The 25,449-nt window shown below is 43.6% G+C and overlaps 3 protein-coding genes across 4 annotated transcripts in view; 2 read left to right on the forward strand and 1 right to left on the reverse strand.

The window, feature by feature from the left end:
* Positions 1 to 30: 30 nt before the first annotated feature.
* LOC130426248 (GTPase IMAP family member 9-like) lies at positions 31 to 1,574 on the forward strand. The gene is made up of 2 exons (XM_056752921.1): positions 31 to 189; positions 609 to 1,574. Exons 1-2 carry the CDS (start codon positions 159 to 161, stop codon positions 1,544 to 1,546), a joined length of 969 nt encoding a protein of 322 aa, XP_056608899.1. The 5' UTR covers positions 31 to 158; the 3' UTR covers positions 1,547 to 1,574.
* A 101-nt stretch (positions 1,575 to 1,675) lies between these two features.
* Positions 1,676 to 25,449, reverse strand: part of LOC130426251 (ER lumen protein-retaining receptor 3) — a 42,845-nt gene continuing 19,071 nt past the window's right edge. The window contains exons 2-7 of one of the 2 annotated variants that reach the window (XM_056752925.1): positions 9,265 to 9,376; positions 8,180 to 8,248; positions 7,474 to 7,574; positions 4,357 to 4,515; positions 2,773 to 3,025; positions 1,676 to 2,608 (exon numbers count right to left, since the gene is read on the reverse strand). In XM_056752925.1, the coding sequence (XP_056608903.1) occupies positions 2,565 to 2,608; positions 2,773 to 3,025; positions 4,357 to 4,515; positions 7,474 to 7,574; positions 8,180 to 8,248; positions 9,265 to 9,376 (738 nt within the window). In that variant the 3' untranslated portion in view covers positions 1,676 to 2,564. Of the gene's footprint in view, positions 2,609 to 2,772; positions 3,026 to 4,356; positions 4,516 to 7,473; positions 7,575 to 8,179; positions 9,231 to 9,264; positions 9,377 to 25,449 lie in introns of those variants that run through there. The other variant, XM_056752926.1, reaches the window with a different exon arrangement.
* LOC130426243 (ATP-sensitive inward rectifier potassium channel 12-like) lies at positions 16,301 to 23,737 on the forward strand. The gene is made up of 3 exons (XM_056752912.1): positions 16,301 to 16,443; positions 17,995 to 18,128; positions 20,768 to 23,737. Exons 2-3 carry the CDS (start codon positions 18,106 to 18,108, stop codon positions 22,167 to 22,169), a joined length of 1,425 nt encoding a protein of 474 aa, XP_056608890.1. The 5' UTR covers positions 16,301 to 16,443; positions 17,995 to 18,105; the 3' UTR covers positions 22,170 to 23,737.

The raw sequence follows: 25,449 nt of genomic DNA on the forward strand, positions 1-25,449 counted from the left end.
TATTGGTTCTGATGGCAGAATAAGAAAATAAGACTCAATAAGAAAAGCGTGAAACGATCTCTGATACTCTGATAAAACACGCTGATAACACGCAGAAGATCCAGTCAGAGCAGATATTTTGAGAGGTTTTGTCTCTTTAAGTCTCAGTGTGTGAGAACATGGCGGAGACAGAAGAGCCTTCAGCTGCCGGTTAGTGAAAATAAAACATTAATGTAATAATAGAAAAATAATACACAAAAATAATAATTATTATTTACAATATCGAATACCTTTAGCGGGTCTCTGATAGCACACTGGCAGATTTGATGTCTGCATTTACATCTGCAAGATAGTCTGCTCATCTGTAATACGTCATAGACATCTAGAACTCGTCTGTAAGATGTTAATTTGGAATAGATGTAAAGTGATCTTTAGCAGACGTCGCCTGTGCTAGATGGGCTGTCTACAGTCCTGTGTGAATGTCAGATGTTGTTTCATTCTGATATATTCTATCAGCAGCACTCCTTTACTAGACTCATGTCTTTATACATGAGCACGGATGTGACATTTTAATATAACATGTGTTTATTCCACTGAAACTAACTTCAGTAACATGTTCTCCGCTTCAGGCGGTTCTGCTGACGTGAGGATGGTTCTGTTGGGTCAGACGGGTTCAGGCAGGAGTTCTGCTGGAAACACTATTCTGAGTCGAGACGCCTTCTGGACGGACGTGTCGCCCGTGTCCGTCACCGGCCGATGTCAGAGGGCGGAGGGTGTGGTGGAGGGGCGGAGACTGCAGGTGATTGACACCCCGGGCTTCTTTCACACATGTCTGACCCCAGACGAGGTCCGGGCGGAGCTGAGCAGGTGCGTGAAGCTGTCAGAACCCGGGCCGCACATCTTTCTGCTGGTGTTGAGACCCTGCAGACAAACCCGGGAGCAGAGATCAGGTCTGGACTGGTTCAGCACCGTGTTCGGACCTCAGTTCCTCAGACACACGCTCGTTCTCATCACCTGGGGCGACACGCTGAGAGAGAAACCTGCGGACGACTTTCTGAAAGAGAGCGAGGAATTGTGGGAGTTTGTGCGGGAGTGTGCGGGCGGCCGTCACTTGTTTGAGAACACCAGGGGTCGTGAGGAGAGGTCACAGGTCGCCGAGCTGCTGAAGAAGACCGATCTGCTCATCCAGAAAAATGATGGGACGTGTTACACCGTCGACATGCTCCTGCAGGCCGAGACCGCCATACGACACATACAGAGGAGGATTCTGGGAGGGGACGGAGAGGAGGAGGCGGGGCGAGGAGGGCGGGACGAAGAGGAGGCGAGGAAGAGGGCGGAGCGTCTGTTCTGGTATGAGCTGGTCACGGCCGTAGGTCGCGGGGCGGTGGAGGGGTCCGGTGTGATGGAGAAGGGCAAGGGCAAAGGGAAGAAGGTGAAAGCCGTACAGAGGGCGGCGGCCATCGCTTCCACGCCGCTGTCAATCACAACTGCTGCTAAAGCGATGGGCGGAGCCATCAGAGAGGGAGTGAAAGTACTGCAGAAACATAAGAAAACATTCCCCAACTAACACAAATACACACAAACAAACATTTGTGTTCTCGCAGACAGAGTTAAAAATAAAGACATGTGCGTAACTGACACAGTGTGTGTGTGTGTGTGTGTTTGTAATGAAGACAACACACATCTGTTCACAGCAGACGTCACAATCTCTCTCTTTATTGACATGTTTTATAAAACTCACTTTGTTAAAATGAGACTTTAATCAGATTCTTTAAAAAAATGACTCAAATACAATATTGCCAGACCCACAAAACACATCATGAGAAAATCACACATGAACTACTGAAAAACACCAAGAAAAAGTGTAATACAACAACATGAGAAGTGTTTCACACATCACATATCACACAAACAGACAGACAAAAAGACATACACGCGTGGGCGCACACACACACACGCATACAAACAGACACACGCAGATCCACACACACACACACTGACAGACACTACACACACACGCGCAGACCCACACACACACACACACTGACAGACACAACACACACACACACGCAGACCCACACACACACACACACACACACACACACACTGACAGACACAACACACACACGCGCAGACCCACACACACACACACTGACAGACACAACACACACACGCAGACCCACACACACACACACACACACACTGACAGACACAACACACACACGCGCAGACCCACACACACACACACTGACAGACACAACACACACACGCAGACCCACACACACACACACACACACACTGACAGACACATGCACACACACAAAAACAGAACCTCTCTCACACACACAGACCCTCACAAAGACACACATGCACAGACAGACACTCACACAGACACACACAAACAGACACACACATAGTCTTCATGAATCTAAAGATTAAGGCATCAGACGTGTAAAATGTGCGTCCAGCAGTCGTCCGGTCACATAAGGCACAATCCCACTACAACAAAACATCATCATAGAGGAAGACAGCGGCGGGCGGTGATGTCATGATGGAGGTGTGGCCTAACAGTCTGCTCCAAAATCTCACACTGGCATTGGCAGAGACATCTTTCCACTTCCTCTGATCACTGCAGAGAAAACAACACTATCACATCAACAACCACCAGATCCATCAACACGAATCATTTCATCTCACTTTGATCTGGTGTGTTTAATGTCCAGTGTGTGAAGGTTTTATGGTCAGTCACAGATGATGAGTAATAATAACAGTAATGTGAGGGAACGTGCTGACCTCTGGTGAAGTACAGATAGAAGAAATCACAGTAGAAGATGGTCTGAACCACACCGGACACCACAGCGATCTGATCGAAGAATTCCTCCACGTGATAACGCCACAGCCAGTTCCCCAGATAAAGCGCTCGATACAGACCCAGAAAGAACAGATAGTGTGTGGTGATGGACGCGGCTTCACCCGTCTTTGTGATCATGAACAACTGAGGAAGAATCGCCACAGACTCCAGATAGATGGAGAACGTCCACAGAATCTACACACAACACATTACACAGAAGAAGACAAACACAGACCAATCAAATCATGTGAAGAATTCACACATATTGGCAATCACCATTCATAATCACATTTCACTCATGAAATGATTGAAGAACACATGTGTGGTTACATCAACTGTTCAATGTTTTTATGACAGCTTCTTTTTCAGACATTTGAGAAGAATCATGAGAGAAAAGTACAACTTTTACAAAACATTCCTTATATTCGTATTTTAAGAATGTTCTTTGAAAAAATGTTCTGTGAATCTCTGTGTTTGGATCACACTTGTGACAACAAAACCAGAAATGGAACTCTGGAATCTGTGGGAGTCAAAGGTGCTGTGACAGGCCATACACTCACAAAAATAAAGTTTTGATATATCTTCATGGAACTCAACTTTTTTTGTGTAGCACATTTCACTATTTTCATTGTTACAAAGCAGCTGTACATGAGACATATTGACTGTAAGCAAATCAACTAAAGTCATATACTTGTAAAAACAAGAAAAATGTGAAAACACAGAAGACAGACACACCCACATACAAACACTCCACACACACAATATTAACACATACTAACACACATCCAACAGACACACACGGACGAATGGAAAAACAGAAAAGCATGCACGCACACAGAGTGAAAGCACACATTTAATATAAATGAGAGAGAACCACAGGTCAAACATTAAACAGACTATATATTCCTATATGCAATATTAATTTTGTACAACTTGTGAATTCTAAAGCATTCAGAACATGATCTTTCCTTAATATTCTAATGGTTTTTGGCATTAAAGAAAAATGGATTAATTTGACCCATACAATGTATTTTTGTCTTTTACTAGTAATGTTCCTGTGCTACTTAAGACTGGTTTTGTGATCCAGGGTAACATATAAACTCATCTAAAGCAATAATCCTCTTTACTGACGTGAATATTTATTTACAGTCTCTCACTGAAGTGAGTCCACATCTCACATTTCAGTCAATATTTGATGATATCTTTTGATGTGCCAACACTGAAGAAGTGACACAGTGCTGTAAAGACAGACATTCATGTCTAAAGCACAGGTTAGAAAAGTGAGTACACCCCTAAGTAAAAATGTCCAAATTCACTTTCGTAAACAGTGGTTTAGACATGAATGTCTGTGTGTTGTGTTATTTAGACGGGACATGTACACTGTTACACAAGCTGTACACTCACTACTTTACTGCACAGTGTCATTTCTTCAGTGTTGGCACATCAAAAGATATCATCAAATATTGACTCAGTGAGAGACTGTATGTGAAGACACTCGCTGGATGAGACAGACAGATGAGATTCACCTCCAGAGGAGTGAAGGCGTAGTTCTCCAGGAATGACAGACCGGCTACAGGAACCAGAAGAAACTCCACCCTGAACGAGTCGCTCTCAGAGTCAAACGTGCTCCTGAAGCGCAAGTAGATCAGACTGACGGTGGCATACGCCAAAGCCAAATACACCACCTGAACACACAACAACACAGCACTTGATCAGCCAACACAGCCATCTGTACACACGACAACACACAACACAGAAGTTTGATCACACAATACAGCCGTCTGAACACACAACAACACAGCACTTGATCACACAACACAGCCATCTGTACACACGACAACACACAACACAGAAGTTTGATCACACAACACAGCCATCTGTACACACGACAACACACAACAAAGCAGTTTGATTACACAATACAGCCGTCTGAACACACGACAACACACAACACAGAAGTTTGATCACACAATACAGCCGTCTGAACACACGACAACACACAACAACACAGCACTTGATCGCACAACACAGCCATCTGTACACACGACAACACACAACACAGAAGTTTGATCTCACAATACAGCCGTCTGAACACACAACAACACAGCACTTGATCACACAACACAGCCATCTGTACACACGACAACACACAACACAGAAGTTTGATCACACAATACAGCCGTCTGAACACACAACAACACACAACAACACAGCACTTGATCACACAACACAGCCATCTGTACACACGACAACACACAACACAGAAGTTTGATCACACAACACAGCCATCTGTACACACGACAACACACAACAAAGCAGTTTGATTACACAATACAGCCGTCTGAACACACGACAACACACAACACAGAAGTTTGATCACACAATACAGCCGTCTGAACACACGACAACACACAACAACACAGCACTTGATCGCACAACACAGCCATCTGTACACACGACAACACACAACACAGAAGTTTGATCACACAACACAGCCATCTGTACACACGACAACACACAACAAAGCAGTTTGATTACACAATACAGCCGTCTGAACACACGACAACACAGCACTTGATCACACAACACAGCCATCTGTACACACGACAACACACAACACAGAGGTTTGATCACACAATACAGCCGTCTGAACACACGACAACACACAACAACACAGCACTTGATCACACAACACAGCCATCTGTACACACGACAACACACAACACAGAAGTTTGATCACACAATACAGCCGTCTGAACACACGACAACACAGCACTTGATCACACAACACAGCCATCTGTACACACGACAACACACAACACAGAAGTTTGATCACACAACACAGCCATCTGTACACACGACAACACACAACAAAGCAGTTTGATTACACAATACAGCCGTCTGAACACACGACAACACAGCACTTGATCACACAACACAGCCATCTTTACACACGACAACACACAACACAGAAGTTTGATCACACAATACAGCCGTCTGAACACACAACAACACACAACAACACAGCACTTGATCACACAACACAGCCATCTGTACACACGACAACACACAACACAGAAGTTTGATCACACAACACAGCCATCTGTACACACGACAACACACAACAACACAGCACTGGATCGCACAACACAGCCATCTGTACACGCGACAACACACAACACAGAAGTTTGATCACACAATACAGCCGTCTGAACACACAACAACACACAACAACACAGCACTTGATCACACAACACAGCCATCTGTACACACGACAACACACAACACAGAAGTTTGATCACACAATACAGCCGTCTGAACACACGACAACACACAACAACACAGCACTTGATCGCACAACACAGCCATCTGTACACACGACAACACACAACACAGAAGTTTGATCACACAACACAGCCATCTGTACACACGACAACACACAACAAAGCAGTTTGATTACACAATACAGCCGTATGAACACACGACAACACAGCACTTGATCACACAACACAGCCATCTGTACACACGACAACACACAACAAAGCAGTTTGATCACACAACAACACAGCTTTCTGAATGCAAGACATCACACATCCAGGCATCTGAACACAACAACACAAAATACAGCCGTATGATCAAACAACAACACATCAACAAACAACACAGCAGTTTGATCACACAACACAGCCATCTGTACACACGACAACACACAACACAGAAGTTTGATCACACAACACAGCCATCTGTACACACGACAACACACAACAAAGCAGTTTGATCACACAACAACACAGCTTTCTGAATACAAGACATCACACATCCAGGCATCTGAACACAACAACACAAAACAAAGCCGTATGATCAAACAACAACACATCAACACACAACACAGCAGTTTGATCACACAACAACACACCACCAACAACACAGCTTTCTGAATACAAGACATCACACATCCAGGCATCTGAACACAACAACACAAAACACAGCCGTATGATCAAACAACAACACATCAACACACAACACAGCAGTTTGATCACACAACAACACACCACCAACAACACAGCTTTCTGAATACAAGACATCACACATCCAGGCATCTGAACACAACAACACAAAACAAAGCTGTATGATCAAACAACAACACATCAACACACAACACAGCAGTTTGATCACACAACAACACACCACCAACAACACAGCTTTCTGAATACAAGACATCACACATCCAGGCATCTGAACACAACAACACAAAACAAAGCTGTATGATCAAACAACAACACATCAACACACAACACAGCTGTCTGATCACACAACATACAGTGAACACATGACAACTGGTCTCAGAACAGTCATATATTCTGTGTTTGTTTACATGTGTGTTCAAACCCTTAAGTCTGATGTCATTGTGTATCTGATGTGTTTTTTGGCCCTTTTCATCTGGTTCAGAGGTTTCAACACACACACACACACACATATACACTCATACACAAGCACATTATAAGCACAATACATCTCTGTCAGGACTTCTGCATGAGTTTAAAAAACAATAATCAACAAGATTAATAAGAATAATAATAGTGATGTGCAAATATCTGTTGAGACACAAATACACAAGTATATGACTGTGTGTGTGTGTTTACCTTCATGACAGTGTTATAGAGGGAGATGAAGGAGGTGAACAGGTCCAGGTATCTGGTGGTGAAGACCACAGCAAACAACACTTGAGACTTCCCTGATATACCTGCAAAATCACACACACGCGCACACACGCAAACACAAACACACGCACACACAAACACACGCACACACACACACACGCACACACGCACACACACACGCACACACACACACACACACACACACACACACACAACATGGCACAATACACTGCATGTTAAAGTAAATTGTGTTTTAGGATGCTGAAAACACTGATGTTGAACACTTAACACTGATCTAGTAAACATACAATAAACACAAATATATACACGAACAGACTCTTCTGTATTACACATATTATTGTGTGTGTGTGTGTGGTCCAGAATGAGCTGCATGTGCCACGTAAACACTATAAACTTCTTCTTCTCTGTTCATTCTTCAGCGTTTCTCTTGAGTTTCTGTTTCTTTGACGTTTATTCGTGTCTTTTCATTCTTGAATCATGTTTGTGTTTATTGTGAATAAATGATGAAAAGACTTCTGCTGCACATTCACATGTTTTATGAGTCAAACTACATTCAAATCACTCATCATCATTTCACGTTACTCTCTCTGTTTGTGTGTAAGAGTTTGTGCTTTAATATCAAATGTTTGTGTGTTTGTGTGAGATTATTATCTCGCGTGTAAGTTACCTGCGCATGATTTGGATTTCCAGATCTTCAGGAAGAGAATAATAATCGCCACCAGATGACAAACATCTCCTGACAGACGGAAGATGTTCATTTTATCGATGAATAATCCAAATAAAAACAACAGAAGATGAATCAGAAGAGTTGTGCAGCTGTTCTCAGATCAGATCAGATGTTTGCTGTGCAGCGCATGCGCGTCACGTTCACACAATCGATATTAAATCTGCACGTCTGTCATTTCACATCATAATTATAATGTTAGAAAATCATATGTGTTATGTTTCTCTGCAGCTCTCTCTCTCTCTCTCTCTCTCTCTCTCTCTCTCTCTCTCACTGAGGTGTGTGACGTGGCTGAAGGTCCGACTCCAGGATCCGGGATTCCTCTGCGAGCGCGTTCACGACAGCGCTTCACCCCCCTCCCTTCGGAGCGCGCATTTAAAGGAGAAGCACACTTAAACAAACACCACATGAAGACTTTAAATGCACACAAAAGGACTCTAATATACGACATTACTTTAAAGTACAACTGAAAGCACTTCTGATATGCGTTTAGAAGGCTTATTCATTTATTAGCATTCGTATCTATTGTTAACAAAATTGTTCAGTTTCGACTTTGTGAAAATTACATGATTGTAAACCTGAAATATTGATTTCACTGTATTCATCTGCAAACTTATTGATAATAGTAATTCAATTAAGAGCCTAACCGGTATTTAATAAACAGATTTAGAACAATTACATTATTCAAAAAAGTTTATTGTCCAAGTCAAATGCTCCAAATATAATTTGTGGTTAGAGAGAATAATAAAATGTGACATATGTCCATTACATGAGCGTGTGTTATTTCTGTTTGAATATATAAACATCACTAGCATTCAAAACATCAGATCATTTCATGTTTTCACTGGAACACACAGATCTGATGCTTTTCATACAGAAATCCATAAAGTTGGTTAAATTTCTCTATTTGCATGTTATTGAGGAGATTAAATATTTGCATTGGCATTTCGTAAAAGAATTGCAAAATTTGGAGCTAAACCTGAATTATTTTTATTAAAAGATTTGTGTGTGTTTAGTTGTTTCTATACCTGTGATGGACCAATATTGTGAAATACAGTGAGTCCAGGGGTCTTTATGAGGATGTGTGTGTTCTCCTCTAGAGGACAGTGAACTCGATCTTATTTTACAGTAAGCAGATGCCTATAGTGTGAAGAAAAAAGAGAGTAGCAATTTATACACCACAATGTCTATTTACAGTGATAACATGAATAATTTGCAACATTTCACAAAATGACCAGACGGCCTCCATTTATTATGTAAACATTTCCATATACAACATACACAGATGATCTAAACAGGTGTTTGTGTGACACTCACATTGAGTTCTTGTGTGTAGTGTTTTATAGACAAACCTGATAAATAAGAGTAAAGGTTGGAATAATGTTTCTGTTTATATTACAGTAATGGATTGAGTTTGAGCTTGGGTTTGTGTAAATGTGTGTTTGCTCGAGTGAGTCCTTCATGTGAAGTCAGTGTGACACAGGAGCAGTCAAGCATTTCTGATCAAATTATGAAGTTAGCAAAGGTTCTTCTTACAGAACTCAAAAACACAACAGTGTGCAGAACTCACACATGATAAAACAATCAATAAATATAAATAAACAACAGACTCATCAGAACCTGTGCTGGGGTTTCAAAAAGTGTGTGTTTATTACAGTTACAAAGAATGAAAGAATGAAAGAATGAATGAATGAATGAATGAAAGAAAGAAAGAAAATAATTATTAAAGAAAGAATTGAAGAAAGAAAGAAGAAAGAAGAAAGAAAGAAAGAATGAAAGAAAGAGATAATTAAAGAAAGAAAGAAAGAAAGAAAGAAGAAAAGAAGAAAGAAGAAAGAAGAAAGAAGAAAGAAGAAAGAAGAAAGAAGAAAGAATGAAAGAAAGAGAGAATTAAAGAAAGAAAGAAAGAAAGAAGAAAAGAAGAAAGAAGAAAGAAGAAAGAAGAAAGAAGAAAGAAGAAAGAAGAAAGAAAGAAGAAAGAATGAAATAATTGAAAGAAAGAAAATAATTATTAAAGAAAGAAAGAAAGACAGACAGAAAGAAAGAAAGAGATGCTCCTCTTACAGACAGCATGTCAGATGTTTTGGTGATGTGTGATCTTGTGAGATGTCCAACAGTGATAAAGAATCATGATAAACTTCACAGAGTGTCTCAAACAAGAGCTCTGATGTTGTCATGCAGGTGACAGAGGGATGAATGGGTGTGGTCTGATGTTGTCATGCAGGTGACAGAGGGATGAATGGGCGTGGTCTGATGTTGTCAGGTGACAGAGGGATGAATGGGTGTGGTCTGATGTTGTCATGCAGGTGACAGAGGGATGAATGGGTGTGGTCTGATGTTGTCAGGTGACAGAGGGATGAATGGGTGTGGTCTGATGTTGTCATGCAGGTGACAGAGGGATGAATGGGTGTGGTCTGATGTTGTCATGCAGGTGACAGAGGGATGAATGGGTGTGGTCTGATGTTGTCATGCAGGTGACAGAGGGATGAATGGGTGTGGTCTGATGTTGTCAGGTGACAGAGGGATGAATGGGTGTGGTCTGATGTTGTCATGCAGGTGACAGAGGGATGAATGGGTGTGGTCTGATGTTGTCATGCAGGTGACAGAGGGATGAATGGGTGTGGTCTGATGTTGTCAGGTGACAGAGGGATGAATGGGTGTGGTCTGATGTTGTCATGCAGGTGACAGAGGGATGAATGGGTGTGGTCTGATGTTGTCATGCAGGTGACAGAGGGATGAATGGGCGTGGTCTGATGTTGTCAGGTGACAGAGGGATGAATGGGTGTGGTCTGATGTTGTCATGCAGGTGACAGAGGGATGAATGGGTGTGGTCTGATGTTGTCAGGTGACAGAGGGATGAATGGGTGTGGTCTGATGTTGTCATGCAGGTGACAGAGGGATGAATGGGTGTGGTCTGATGTTGTCATGCAGGTGACAGAGGGATGAATGGGTGTGGTCTGATGTTGTCATGCAGGTGACAGAGGGATGAATGGGTGTGGTCTGATGTTGTCATGCAGGTGACAGAGGGATGAATGGGTGTGGTCTGATGTTGTCATGCAGGTGACAGAGGGATGAATGGGTGTGGTCTGATGTTGTCAGGTGACAGAGGGATGAATGGGTGTGGTCTGATGTTGTCATGCAGGTGACAGAGGGATGAATGGGTGTGGTCTGATGTTGTCATGCAGGTGACAGAGGGATGAATGGGTGTGGTCTGATGTTGTCAGGTGACAGAGGGATGAATGGGTGTGGTCTGATGTTGTCATGCAGGTGACAGAGGGATGAATGGGTGTGGTCTGATGTTGTCATGCAGGTGACAGAGGGATGAATGGGTGTGGTCTGATGTTGTCAGGTGACAGAGGGATGAATGGGTGTGGTCTGATGTTGTCATGCAGGTGACAGAGGGATGAATGGGTGTGGTCTGATGTTGTCATGCAGGTGACAGAGGGATGAATGGGTGTGGTCTGATGTTGTCAGGTGACAGAGGGATGAATGGGTGTGGTCTGATGTTGTCATGCAGGTGACAGAGGGATGAATGGGTGTGGTCTGATGTTGTCAGGTGACAGAGGGATGAATGGGTGTGGTCTGATGTTGTCATGCAGGTGACAGAGGGATGAATGGGTGTGGTCTGATGTTGTCAGGTGACAGAGGGATGAATGGGTGTGGTCTGATGTTGTCAGGTGACAGAGGGATGAATGGGTGTGGTCCGATGTTGTCATGCAGGTGACAGAGGGATGAATGGGTGTGGTCTGATGTTGTCAGGTGACAGAGGGATGAATGGGTGTGGTCTGATGTTGTCATGCAGGTGACAGAGGGATGAATGGGTGTGGTCTGATGTTGTCATGCAGGTGACAGAGGGATGAATGGGTGTGGTCTGATGTTGTCAGGTGACAGAGGGATGAATGGGTGTGGTCTGATGTTGTCATGCAGGTGACAGAGGGATGAATGGGTGTGGTCTGATGTTGTCATGCAGGTGACAGAGGGATGAATGGGTGTGGTCTGATGTTGTCAGGTGACAGAGGGATGAATGGGTGTGGTCTGATGTTGTCAGGTGACAGAGGGATGAATGGGTGTGGTCTGATGTTGTCAGGTGACAGAGGGATGAATGGGTGTGGTCTGATGTTGTCATGCAGGTGACAGAGGGATGAATGGGTGTGGTCTGATGTTGTCAGGTGACAGAGGGATGAATGGGTGTGGTCTGATGTTGTCATGCAGGTGACAGAGGGATGAATGGGTGTGGTCTGATGTTGTCATGCAGGTGACAGAGGGATGAATGGGTGTGGTCTGATGTTGTCATGCAGGTGACAGAGGGATGAATGGGTGTGGTCTGATGTTGTCATGCAGGTGACAGAGGGATGAATGGGTGTGGTCTGATGTTGTCATGCAGGTGACAGAGGGATGAATGGGTGTGGTCTGATGTTGTCATGCAGGTGACAGAGGGATGAATGGGCGTGGTCTGATGTTGTCATGCAGGTGACAGAGGGATGAATGGGCGTGGTCTGATGTTGTCATGCAGGTGACAGAGGGATGAATGGGTGTGGTCTGATGTTGTCATACAGGTGACAGAGGGATGAATGGGCGTGGTCTGATGTTGTCATGCAGGTGACAGAGGGATGAATGGGCGTGGTCTGATGTTGTCATGCAGGTGACAGAGGGATGAATGGGTGTGGTCTGATGTTGTCAGGTGACAGAGGGATGAATGGGTGTGGTCTGATGTTGTCATGCAGGTGACAGAGGGATGAATGGGTGTGGTCTGATGTTGTCATGCAGGTGACAGAGGGATGAATGGGCGTGGTCTGATGTTGTCATGCAGGTGACAGAGGGATGAATGGGTGTGGTCTGATGTTGTCAGGTGACAGAGGGATGAATGGGTGTGGTCTGATGTTGTCAGGTGACAGAGGGATGAATGGGTGTGGTCTGATGTTGTCATGCAGGTGACAGAGGGATGAATGGGTGTGGTCTGATGTTGTCAGGTGACAGAGGGATGAATGGGCGTGGTCTGATGTTGTCATGCAGGTGACAGAGGGATGAATGGGTGTGGTCTGATGTTGTCAGGTGACAGAGGGATGAATGGGCGTGGTCTGATGTTGTCATGCAGGTGACAGAGGGATGAATGGGTGTGGTCTGATGTTGTCAGGTGACAGAGGGATGAATGGGCGTGGTCTGATGTTGTCATGCAGGTGACAGAGGGATGAATGGGTGTGGTCTGATGTTGTCATGCAGGTGACAGAGGGATGAATGGGCGTGGTTTGATGTTGTCATGCAGGTGACAGAGGGATGAATGGGTGTGGTCCGATGTTGTCATGCAGGTGACAGAGGGATGAATGGGCGTGGTCTGATGTTGTCATGCAGGTGACAGAGGGATGAATGGGCGTGGTCTGATGTTGTCATGCAAGTGACAGAGGGATGAATGGGCGTGGTCTGATGTTGTCAGGTGACAGAGGGATGAATGGGTGTGGTCTGATGTTGTCAGGTGACAGAGGGATGAATGGGCGTGGTCTGATGTTGTCATGCAGGTGACAGAGGGATGAATGGGTGTGGTCTGATGTTGTCATGCAGGTGACAGAGGGATGAATGGGCGTGGTCTGATGTTGTCATGCAGGTGACAGAGGGATGAATGGGTGTGGTCCGATGTTGTCATGCAGGTGACAGAGGGATGAATGGGCGTGGTCTGATGTTGTCATGCAGGTGACAGAGGGATGAATGGGCGTGGTCTGATGTTGTCATGCAGGTGACAGAGGGATGAATGGGCGTGGTCTGATGTTGTCATGCAGGTGACAGAGGGATGAATGGGCGTGGTCTGATGTTGTCATACAGGTGACAGAGGGATGAATGGGCGTGGTCTGATGTTGTCATGCAGGTGACAGAGGGATGAATGGGTGTGGTCTGATGTTGTCATGCAGGTGACAGAGGGATGAATGGGCGTGGTCTGATGTTGTCATGCAGGTGACAGAGGGATGAATGGGTGTGGTCTGATGTTGTCAGGTGACAGAGGGATGAATGGGCGTGGTCTGATGTTGTCATGCAGGTGACAGAGGGATGAATGGGTGTGGTCTGATGTTGTCAGGTGACAGAGGGATGAATGGGTGTGGTCTGATGTTGTCATGCAGGTGACAGAGGGATGAATGGGTGTGGTCTGATGTTGTCAGGTGACAGAGGGATGAATGGGCGTGGTCTGATGTTGTCATGAAGGTGACAGAGGGATGAATGGGTGTGGTCTGATGTTGTCAGGTGACAGAGGGATGAATGGGCGTGGTCTGATGTTGTCATGCAGGTGACAGAGGGATGAATGGGTGTGGTCTGATGTTGTCAGGTGACAGAGGGATGAATGGGTGTGGTCTGATGTTGTCATGCAGGTGACAGAGGGATGAATGGGTGTGGTCTGATGTTGTCAGGTGACAGAGGGATGAATGGGCGTGGTCTGATGTTGTCATGCAGGTGACAGAGGGATGAATGGGTGTGGTCTGATGTTGTCAGGTGACAGAGGGATGAATGGGCGTGGTCTGATGTTGTCATGCAGGTGACAGAGGGATGAATGGGTGTGGTCTGATGTTGTCATGCAGGTGACAGAGGGATGAATGGGCGTGGTTTGATGTTGTCATGCAGGTGACAGAGGGATGAATGGGTGTGGTCCGATGTTGTCATGCAGGTGACAGAGGGATGAATGGGCGTGGTCTGATGTTGTCATGCAGGTGACAGAGGGATGAATGGGCGTGGTCTGATGTTGTCATGCAAGTGACAGAGGGATGAATGGGCGTGGTCTGATGTTGTCAGGTGACAGAGGGATGAATGGGTGTGGTCTGATGTTGTCAGGTGACAGAGGGATGAATGGGCGTGGTCTGATGTTGTCATGCAGGTGACAGAGGGATGAATGGGTGTGGTCTGATGTTGTCATGCAGGTGACAGAGGGATGAATGGGCGTGGTCTGATGTTGTCATGCAGGTGACAGAGGGATGAATGGGTGTGGTCCGATGTTGTCATGCAGGTGACAGAGGGATGAATGGGCGTGGTCTGATGTTGTCATGCAGGTGACAGAGGGATGAATGGGCGTGGTCTGATGTTGTCATGCAGGTGACAGAGGGATGAATGGGCGTGGTCTGATGTTGTCATGCAGGTGACAGAGGGATGAATGGGCGTGGTCTGATGTTGTCATACAGGTGACAGAGGGATGAATGGGCGTGGTCTGATGTTGTCATGCAGGTGACAGAGGGATGAATGGGCGTGGTCTAGTTGAGGGGCGGAGTCTGTGAGGTGACAGACAGACAGGAGCTTCATTCAGTGCTTCAGCATCACCTTAAGGGCACAGAGAACGAGGGATGAGTTTGTTTGTTCTGTCACAAATAATTATAAAATTAATAACCTATGTGAGAATCAAATTGTGACCTCTGACCCCTGTCCAATGTATGTGTGTGTGGTGTTGAAGATTAGGTGATATAAATCCCCTGTCTGACCTTTAATGTGTTTTCAGTCTGCAGGTGAGATGAGGAGAGTGAACATTATTCATAGAAAGAAAGACAGACGTGTAGTTAGGTGCACACATCTTTAGGATCACTTTTGGTTTCTTAAATGATTATGTCTTCATTTAACAAGCTCCCACACACACTCCCACTATCACTCCACAGCTGTCATATGTTCTCCACCTCTTCATTCACAATTCACACACGTCTCCATGGAAACCATGAACTCAAAATCTCTCCAGAACAGAAAACAACAGAGAGATCTTGAGACAGAAAAGAGTTTTTTATATGTAGCAGCCCTCACTGAAATCAAGCACTATGGTCACCGTAGAATGTTTTATTTATTATAATTGACCAGTGTATTGAGACATGAAGTTCAACCGCAACACAACCACACAAAGAGAAAAGAATCAATCCGTAAACAAACTCCGTCACGTCACATGTAGGGCAGTAAACGCGCGCGACTGTAAAGTTGTTGGACTGCATTAAAGGTGAATTTCTCTTGACACGAGTCTGCAGCACACACACGTAATCACAGGCACAGACTCGCATCTTCCTCCTCCTCCTCCTCCTCCTCCTCACCCACATGAGCGCGAGACCGCGGGACGAGGAGCGCGTGCGCTCGGAGATTATGCGCCAGTGAAGTCAAAGCAGAGACACACGAGGAATTAAGCCGCTAAAAGTAGAAAAAACATGAAATACAAAAACACCTGCAGAAGAGGAAAGACGGACGGGACGCTTTCTTTACATCAGGTGCGTGATTGATCATCATTCTCATCTGAAAAAAGTTTGTGACGCGATGTGTTCATGCGTTTTTTAACTGTTTCTGAGTCGAGACATCAACTGGAAAACTTTATATTTGAAATGTTTGACCAGGAAAAGCATGGTTTTATTAAAGTTATATCGTGTATTTGTGGTAATCACGGTTTATTATCATCGGTCATGCGCCAAACACCCGCTTTACAAATAGCACAGGCCCGGTTACTTATCTGTGACTCTTACTCATTTATGCTTTAAATGCAACACATTTGCTTAAAGGAAATGTGCTGCATGACGTTTAAATTTCACGCTTTTAAAGGAAAAGTAAATTACGGATGGACAGAGAGGATTGAGCACCAAGAACAGTAGTTTGGTGTTGAAATGAAAAGAGATTATAATCTGTATGAGATGACGAGCTGTCCGCGCGCGCCGCATCTGGAGCTTTAGCAGCGGATTTACCGCACGTGGAGACACACCTGCGCGTCATGCGCGTCACAGTCTCTCAATCCCGCAGATCTGACACGACGAACATCTGCTGAATGTGTCGCGTCACCCGCGATGAACGCGTCGGGTTTCGGATGAGGCGGGTGCGCGCGCGCGCGTGATCTAGTTGTTTGACCCTTTGAGTTTCCAGTGGAAAGCGCGCGATCAATGAAAGTCTAATCCTGGCACACACAAAACAAACTCTTTCCACAGAAACTATCATTATCTGACACCAACACACTGCATGTTTCTGTGCAAATCACACTTAAAAAAACTTGTTTGATGTAATGAAATACAAAACACTGTTTCCAGACTCAATATAAAGATCACAATAGGATTCAATCAAATGAAATCTTCATTTTCTTTAGGGATCTATTGCTTTAGTCCTCGTTCTCATGTCAATGTTCTCACTGAGACCTGAGGAGATTATTCCAGCATCATTTAGTGGATTAGGAGTTGGAAATGTCATGATATCATCTTCACACACACACTCATGGATTAAGTGTGTGTGAGTGAGTGCTTCTGTTGTGTAACAAAGGTTAAGTCTATTTTTATTGTAAAGTGCAGTTATTGAATCGTGTGCGTCTGTCCTGCTGACGTCCGTCAATCCCACAATCCTCCACCTGCTGCAGAGTAAACATGAAGATTCTCCACACACACGTTAACACACCAGACAGACGTCTATTGATGTCTGTGTGTACATCAGCAAGACATAGTTCACTCATCTGAGACGTCTGCTGTCAGGTGTCATGTAGATGTCTGTAAGATGTTTATAGAACGGATGTAAAAAGATGTTCAGCAGATGTTTTCCAGATCTCCAGATCTGATCTTACAGACGTGTGTGTGTTATCTGGGTATAGAGTGAGACTTGAGTTTGGAGCAGTTTTGTGTAGAACAGTAACTAAGTATTCTTGAGATGAGTTAAGTGCAAGTTTAGTTTGTGTATTTACAGGTAAAGACATTCACAACCACAAGTGATTCAAACACACACAGACATCAGATGTGTTTTCATCATCATCATCATCATCACAGTCTGATGTTTTCTTGTGTTTGTCACCGCAGGATTGGTGCTGTGTGTCGTCTGTCAGGATGATGTTGAATCTTTCTGTGTAAATGAAAACCATCATTGTGTCATCAGTCACGGCTCACAAACACTGAACATCACACACAGCCATGGGGACCAACAGAGCCAACAGGTGTGTGTGTGTGTGTGTGTGTGTGTGTGTGTGTGTGTAAAAAAACGAATATTCTTCTTGTTCATTCTCTCCTTCACTTACTCAAGCTTTATTCCTCTAGTGTCATGGTCTTGTAAACTAACCTCACTGTTTAGCATGTTGTTGACAAAATGTGTTCTCCTACTTATCTTTGGATAAAAGCGTCTGCCAGATGAATAAATGTGTGTGTGTCAATGTTTTGTTGGTTTGTAGCAGTCGGTATTTAAATGAATATCAATGTAAACTACAGACACTTTTAAAGCAACAACATAAACAAACGTGAGTGCGCATGCACACTTTAGTGACCCAAAGCTCAACCGCTTGACGTCAGAGCACCACACGCTTCTTTAAATGAGACCCAACTACACCACCCATTCAACAAATGGTTTATTTAATACAATTATTATACAATCAAGTAACACATATTCATGTACATTTACAGTATAGTGATGCATTTGGCGGACGCTTTTATCCAAAGCCACTCACATTGCATTGTGTAATACATTTGTGACTATGTGTTATCCTCTGGGATCAACCCATGACCTTGGCATCGCTAGTGCCATTCTCTAACCACTGAGCCACAGGAGAACTGTCAATAAATCAATATTAAAATGAATACAAATAGTTATATTATTAGACACCAGCCTGACCGATAAACAAACACAGAGCGGTTGTGTCTGATGAAAGCGTCTGTATACCTCACAATGCTCGTGTGTGTGTTGTCTGTGGATTCATTACTTGTGTTATCATCCGCTGCTTTTTGTTGACATCTGTCAGCATGAAACACTTGTGATAAAATCTGATTTACAGACACACACTTTAGTGCTCACTTGACTGAAGTGTCTCTCTTGATCTTCACTGGAGCACAACACACACAAGTACATCTGGAGAAACAGCCCAGAATACACCGTCTGGGTCAAAAATATCCACTTCTCATGTCAGAAACCCTCAGGATGTAAAGTAAAGATCATGTTGTGTGAAGATATTTTGTAAGTGTCCTGCCGTAAATATATCACAACTTTATTTCTGAGGATGCAGAAAAATCACTAACAAAACATCAAATCTTTGAGAATGACCCACTCAAGTTTGGTCTCCATATAAAGCTCAGAACGGTGAGCCAACGGAGAGCAGTAAAACAAACCTGTTTCTTCTTAGCACAGCCTGATGAGAGAGAGAGAGAGAGAGAGAGAGAGACATGAAGGGCAGATTCAGGTTATAATCCTTAAACCGGCACTGACCGCAATCCAGTTAAACACAACTAACCTTCCTGAATAATCCTCACACCTGAATCTCTTTACCTGCTCAAGACAAAAGGTGAAAGAGGACGAGAGAGAAAGTCAAGAGCTTCAGAATAAACTCATCTCTACAGACACACAGAAGAGACAGAAGTGTTCCTATCAGATCACAGCTCTTAAAGTGACGACTCACGTCAAACCAGTCTGAGCTTCTGTCTTCATCAGATCACAACAGAAGATATTTTGAAGAACGACACTGAACCCCATTGACTTCCATTGTATGAACACAAAACCACGGAGACATTTCTCGAAACATCTTCTTTTGGGTTCCACTGAGAGAGAGACTATAGAGCTTGTGAATTGACGTCACACCACATTGAATCTTGGGAGGACGGCTGTTGGTGCGTTCAATATGGTGTTTTGTTTTTCTTGTTTGAATAGGAATTATAACTTTGGTAGGTCGCTCTTGCTGTGTTAAAAAAAGGTCTTTCAGGAAACGCCAATGGTTCTCTCACTTTAGATTTCTCTATATATCAAACAAACAAGTAACGGTACATTTCAAAACAGTAACAGCGGTGGAGTATAATCCTCAAAAGATGGCGGCCCAGTGTTCCAATTGTGTCACAGCTCCCTGGGGGTCTCCTAACCAGCCCTTAAAAAATTGCTATCGATCTTACTGTTATTTTTAAAATTTTAAGATTAAGCTTGTTTATTGTCTGTCTTGCTGAGATATAGGTTTTTGCAAAATCTCTTAAATTTATCGATAACAGCAATGTATGATAACATTTTTCTTACCAATTCCAATTTTCGGTTCCTTTATTTATTTATTTTCTTGTCCTTTGATTCTTGTACTTTATATTACTGTAATGGAGTGCTGATCCTTTTTTAGAATATTAATACAACAATTTATTGGAACGAGTGAGGGAGAGGATGCGTCAAAGTCAATAGTGGCTGTCTGTACAGTGATGCCAAACAAGCCAGATGTTCTTGGGGAGAGCAAAAGATTTTTAATATTTTCTCCCCCTTTATTATTTTTCCACCACCTGTATGTCTCATTAGTTGCTTAGTAATGCGTCCCATCAGTTTTGACAACGTCAGATAACATTGTACATTAAGAAAGATTTGCATATCACAATTATAGTAACTATAGTAATTTGACAAAAATAATTTGGAGTTTTTAGTAGCCTAGTTTTAAGGGAAAACCAGGGGACCCCCAAATTCATTCTTTTAGACCATATGAGGGGTCCCTTAAGGCTTAAGAGGGGTGCGGGACTGCAACATGCAACAAAGGCCGTGACGTCAGCTTCACAGTCTCTACAAAAGAAAGACTACATTGAGATTTTTGTCCGTACTCTGAGACGGTTTTCCTGTGTTTGTTGTTCTCAGGTACAGTATCGTGTCTCCAGATGAGGAGACACAGAAGATCTCGGCCATCGGTCTTCACAATGGCCTCGGCTCCGGCCGGCGACAGTCTCCCGTCAGCGGCGTAAGCTCAGGTGGGGAGGGAACGAGCTCAGGAATGGGATCCGAGCACAACGGAAAGGTCTTCACCAGCGGCAGGAGTCACTTGCGGAGTCGCTTTGTGAAGAAAAACGGCCAGTGCAACATCATCTTCTCCAACATGGAGGACAAGCCGCGGCGGTACCTTGCGGATATCTTCACCACATGCGTGGACATCCGCTGGAGGTACCTGCTGCTGATCTTCTGCTCTGTGTCACTGGCGTCATGGCTCGTCTTCGCAGCCGTCTTCTACATCGCATCTCTTGCTCACGGAGACTTCCATGAAGACGAAGCAAAGGCCCGCAAGCCGTGTCTGCTGCATGTGGAGGGTCTGGTGGGAGCTTTTCTCTTCTCCATGGAGACTCAAACCACCATTGGTTACGGCTGGCGCTGCGTCACGGAGGAATGTCCCGTCGCCATCCTGACGGTGGTGGTTCAGTCCATCCTGGGCTGCGTGCTCGACGCCTTCATGATTGGCACCATGATGGCCAAGATGGCACGGCCCAAGAAGAGGAACCAGACCTTACTGTTCTCTGAGAACGCCGTGATAGCGCTGAGGGACAGAAAGCTGTGCTTGATGTGGCGTGTGGGGAACCTGCGCAGAAGTCACATCGTGGAGGCTCATGTGCGTGCTCAGCTCATACGGCCGCACGTCACAGCGGAGGGCGAGTTCATCCCCCTGGAGCAGACGGATCTGAATGTGGGCTACGACGACGGCACCGACAGACTCTTCCTGGTGTCTCCTCTGGTGCTGGTGCACGAGATCGACGAGGACTCCCCGCTCTGGGGAATGAGCCGAACCGATCTGGAGTCCGAGGACTTTGAGATTGTGGTGATCCTGGAGGGGATGGTTGAGGCCACGGCCATGACCACGCAGGCTCGGAGCTCCTACCTTTCTCGGGAGATCTTGTGGGGTCACCGCTTCGAGCCGGTCATCTTCGAGGAGCGCGACCGCTACCGGGTGGATTACAGCCGCTTCCACAAAACCTACGAGGTGCCGTCCACGCCCGTCTGCAGCGCAAGAGAATTGAGCGAGGTCACCGCCTCGTCCCGTTCTGAGACGCCTGTGAGTCCGTCGCGTTCGCCCAGCGCTTTCTGCTATGAGAATGAGGTGGCGCTGTGCACTGGAGAGGAGGAGGGCGTGCGGGACGAAGAGGACTTTCAGACGTCGCAGGACTCCAGTAATGTGCTGTGCATGTTAGACATGGACGACCCAATTGAGTTTGACAATTTAAAAACAGCCATACCTCTCGATCCACTGACATACAAGAGTGAGTCTGAGATATGACGCAAGTCTTTTGAAGTATCCTGAAAGAGCGGTCACAGCGTGTTAAGCAACAAAATGCAGAGAAAACTTCAAGCTGGTGGAAAGATGAAGTGAACTTTCTCTCTGTGCTGTTTTATTTCGTCTTATGCTGCAGTTCCATCAGACAGAGATGATTTAGATCTAGAACATGCCAGTGCTTCCCACCAGAGATGAGATCTCATTAACATCTTACATATTTCATCTTACACATCAATGAGATTAACTAGAGAGCAAATGGAAACTTGTATTGAAGTTTCATGTGTGTCTCCGATGTTTCTCCTGAGAAAACGAAATGTGTCTTTCATTAGAATCATTATGATGTCAACAATGTGTCAAGGTCAATGTGTAGAGGTTCTTGGTTAAAGTAAGCAGAACTTTCAAATTTTGATTAATGTTAAGTTAAAGTTCGTACCAAATTTTAGCAAGTGCGACTTAAATATTTAATTCTTTTTTCATAAAATTAAGTAGACAGAACTTAAACAAATAAGTACACCAAAATTGCATTTTTAAGTTTACTTAACTAAATTCTTTCAGTTTCTTTATTTGACAATTTCTTAGTCGTAATATGTATAATTCACATAACACATGTTACAGGTCAGATGTAGCACATGCACCACTCTTTTAAACAATGATAACCACAAAACTGAAAATATGTCAAAGTCTTCTAAATATCTTAGAGAAGTGAACAGTAAACACTAACAAGTCTTTAACTATACTATAAACACAAAAAATATTTTAAAAAAATATTTACTCTCCTAATGCTGTCTGACGCAAAGGCATGGTGGGAATTGGAAATCCTTCCTCCAATTGTTGAATTAATACGTTTAAATTAAGTAAACATCTATTCATCCATTTTTTTTATGAAAATCAATTTTAAACTTTACTCAAAAATATTGAAGTAGAACTTTTTTTTTACAAATTTAAGTTTAAATTACTTAATCTGTTTGATTGTTTTAAACATTTAGGTTTAGAGTGAACTGAGCTCACATTTGTCTTGTCTGCAATCAAAAGTCAATGTTATAATATTAGTTAAGATCTCAATATCAACTCAACCATTTTTCATCACATTACAATCTCCATTCATTCACAGCTCCAGACACAATCACGCTCTCATTTCTTCATTTATTTCTGCTGAGAAACATCTGAGACACAAGTGAACTCCATCAGATCTCTTGAGCTGTGAATGAGCAATAACATGTGAATAGAGAGTTTGCTGTATGAACAGATCATGTCTGAATCCTCTTGTTAAGATAAACTGATGATGTGATGATTATGATCTCTGAGGTCTGTAGTTCTGTTAACATTCACACAACCGTTCAATGCAAATCCAGTGACACATGTTTGAATGTCTTGAGTCGTGTTGTGTGTTGCGACTGAATGAAACGCTGCTGTGATCACCGACGGTGACTAAACTGAGTCTGTGTTGTGTTGTGTTGTGTTTACAAAGGGAATCAGACGAGAGAGAGATAAAGAGAGTGTGTCTCTTTGGTTAGACTAGTGTGAAAATGCTCTTTCACTCTTTTTTTTGTTTTCTCGGGAATCTGGAGACAATTTCTTTTCTCTTGTGATGTTATTTATGATGTGTTGTGTTGTTGTGTAGTTGTGATGGCGCATGTTAAGAATGATCTTCTCATGTTTTTAAGGGGTTTAACAGCTCTTTTGTCTTCCTGATGATTCCAGAATGAAATGCACTTTAAAGTCTTGTGTTGCCCTTTCTGCTTCATTGAAATAAATCTTTATACTGTACTGTGTCTGGACGTATTATGATCAGATTTATACTTGATCAGACAGTGACGCTCGCGCACACGCACGCACACGCACAGCTCTGTATTGTGACGCTGTGTCTCCCTCTGCTGGTCACTGTGATGTGTTACAGGATCAGTCTGTCAGCTTCTGAAGTCTCTGTGACTAATGGAAAGAAACACGAGAGAATCCTGTAGATGTCATGAACTTTTTAAAGGAAACCATGACTCTGAAGTATTTAGAGAAAAGCAAGTCATATTGTTTTCATTACACAAACCACTAAATCATTGGTCAAGATTTAAAGCTGCTTTTTATTTACATTTCTCACTGCCCGTTTTCAACTGATCACATCTGTGATATTGTTGCAGTTTGTTTCCATCTAAAACATTCAATTCTGTTGAATAAAATGTTTCATGTTGAGATGAGTAAAGTCTCGGTATACTAATACTGACAATAATCATGTGATATAATGAACTGTGACATCATGTTAACACTACACATGAGTCGACACCTGGAGGTTTTACAGCTGTTTACAGTTTTTCTCGATTGTTAAGACACATTTCTTGAAAGCTGCTCTCCTTTTCTCTAAACTGTGAACACAAAACCCAATTTTCAAGCTACATTCACAAAACCTCAGACTCTTTTAGCAGAACCATAATTTCACGTCAAAACAGTTCAATCTGTGCTCAAAACTGAACTATGTTGTCAAATCGTGCCCCGAGTCAATCAAAATTAAAAACACTACGGAACAGTCACTAAACACTACGTAGAAAAATAGAAAACATAATGCTCAGGACACGAGGCTGGAGAAATAAATGTTTATTGTTCACTGTAGGCTAAATGCATGTTGCAAAACAAAAAAACCAGTCCATTTAGCACTCGTACAAAAAACAAAACAAAAATCTTGTGCATTTACACGTAGCACTTGTAAAAACAAACAGAAATCTTATGCCTTTGAACCTTGTGTACAGTAAGCCCATGTAAAAATAAAGTACAGAAATATACAAATAAGTGCATTACTCAGCCACAGCATCATGTCTCCGTACTGGGCCAATATACATGGAATACAAGGCCTATCAGTTAGACCAACCCTTCATTACAATACTACAGTACATTGGTACAGTGATGTACTGAAACATATATTTACTTACAGTATACTGTGGTACAGTATATAGTATGCCATGCAGTAATTGCTGTCAACATTTACATACTGTACTATAATCTAAAAAAAAGGTAATTACCTGTTCTCTTCTCTAAACCTTCGCATTATGGTGGACACAGTGAATCTATTGATGTTTGGTTGTACCATTTTTCCAGCCTCCCTCATGCTCATACCATAGACAAGAACATGGTCAATCACAGTAGCTCTGATTTCATCAGATACTACCGTTCTTCGTCTTGGCTGACCACCTCGACCACCTCGACCACCTTGACCACCTCGACCACCTCGACCTCCTCGACCTCCTCGACTTCCTCGACTTCCTCGACTTCCTCGACCTCCTCTCACACACACTCTTCC

Source organism: Triplophysa dalaica, chromosome 7 (genome assembly GCF_015846415.1).
Source record: "Triplophysa dalaica isolate WHDGS20190420 chromosome 7, ASM1584641v1, whole genome shotgun sequence".
NCBI lineage: Eukaryota > Metazoa > Chordata > Actinopteri > Cypriniformes > Nemacheilidae > Triplophysa > Triplophysa dalaica.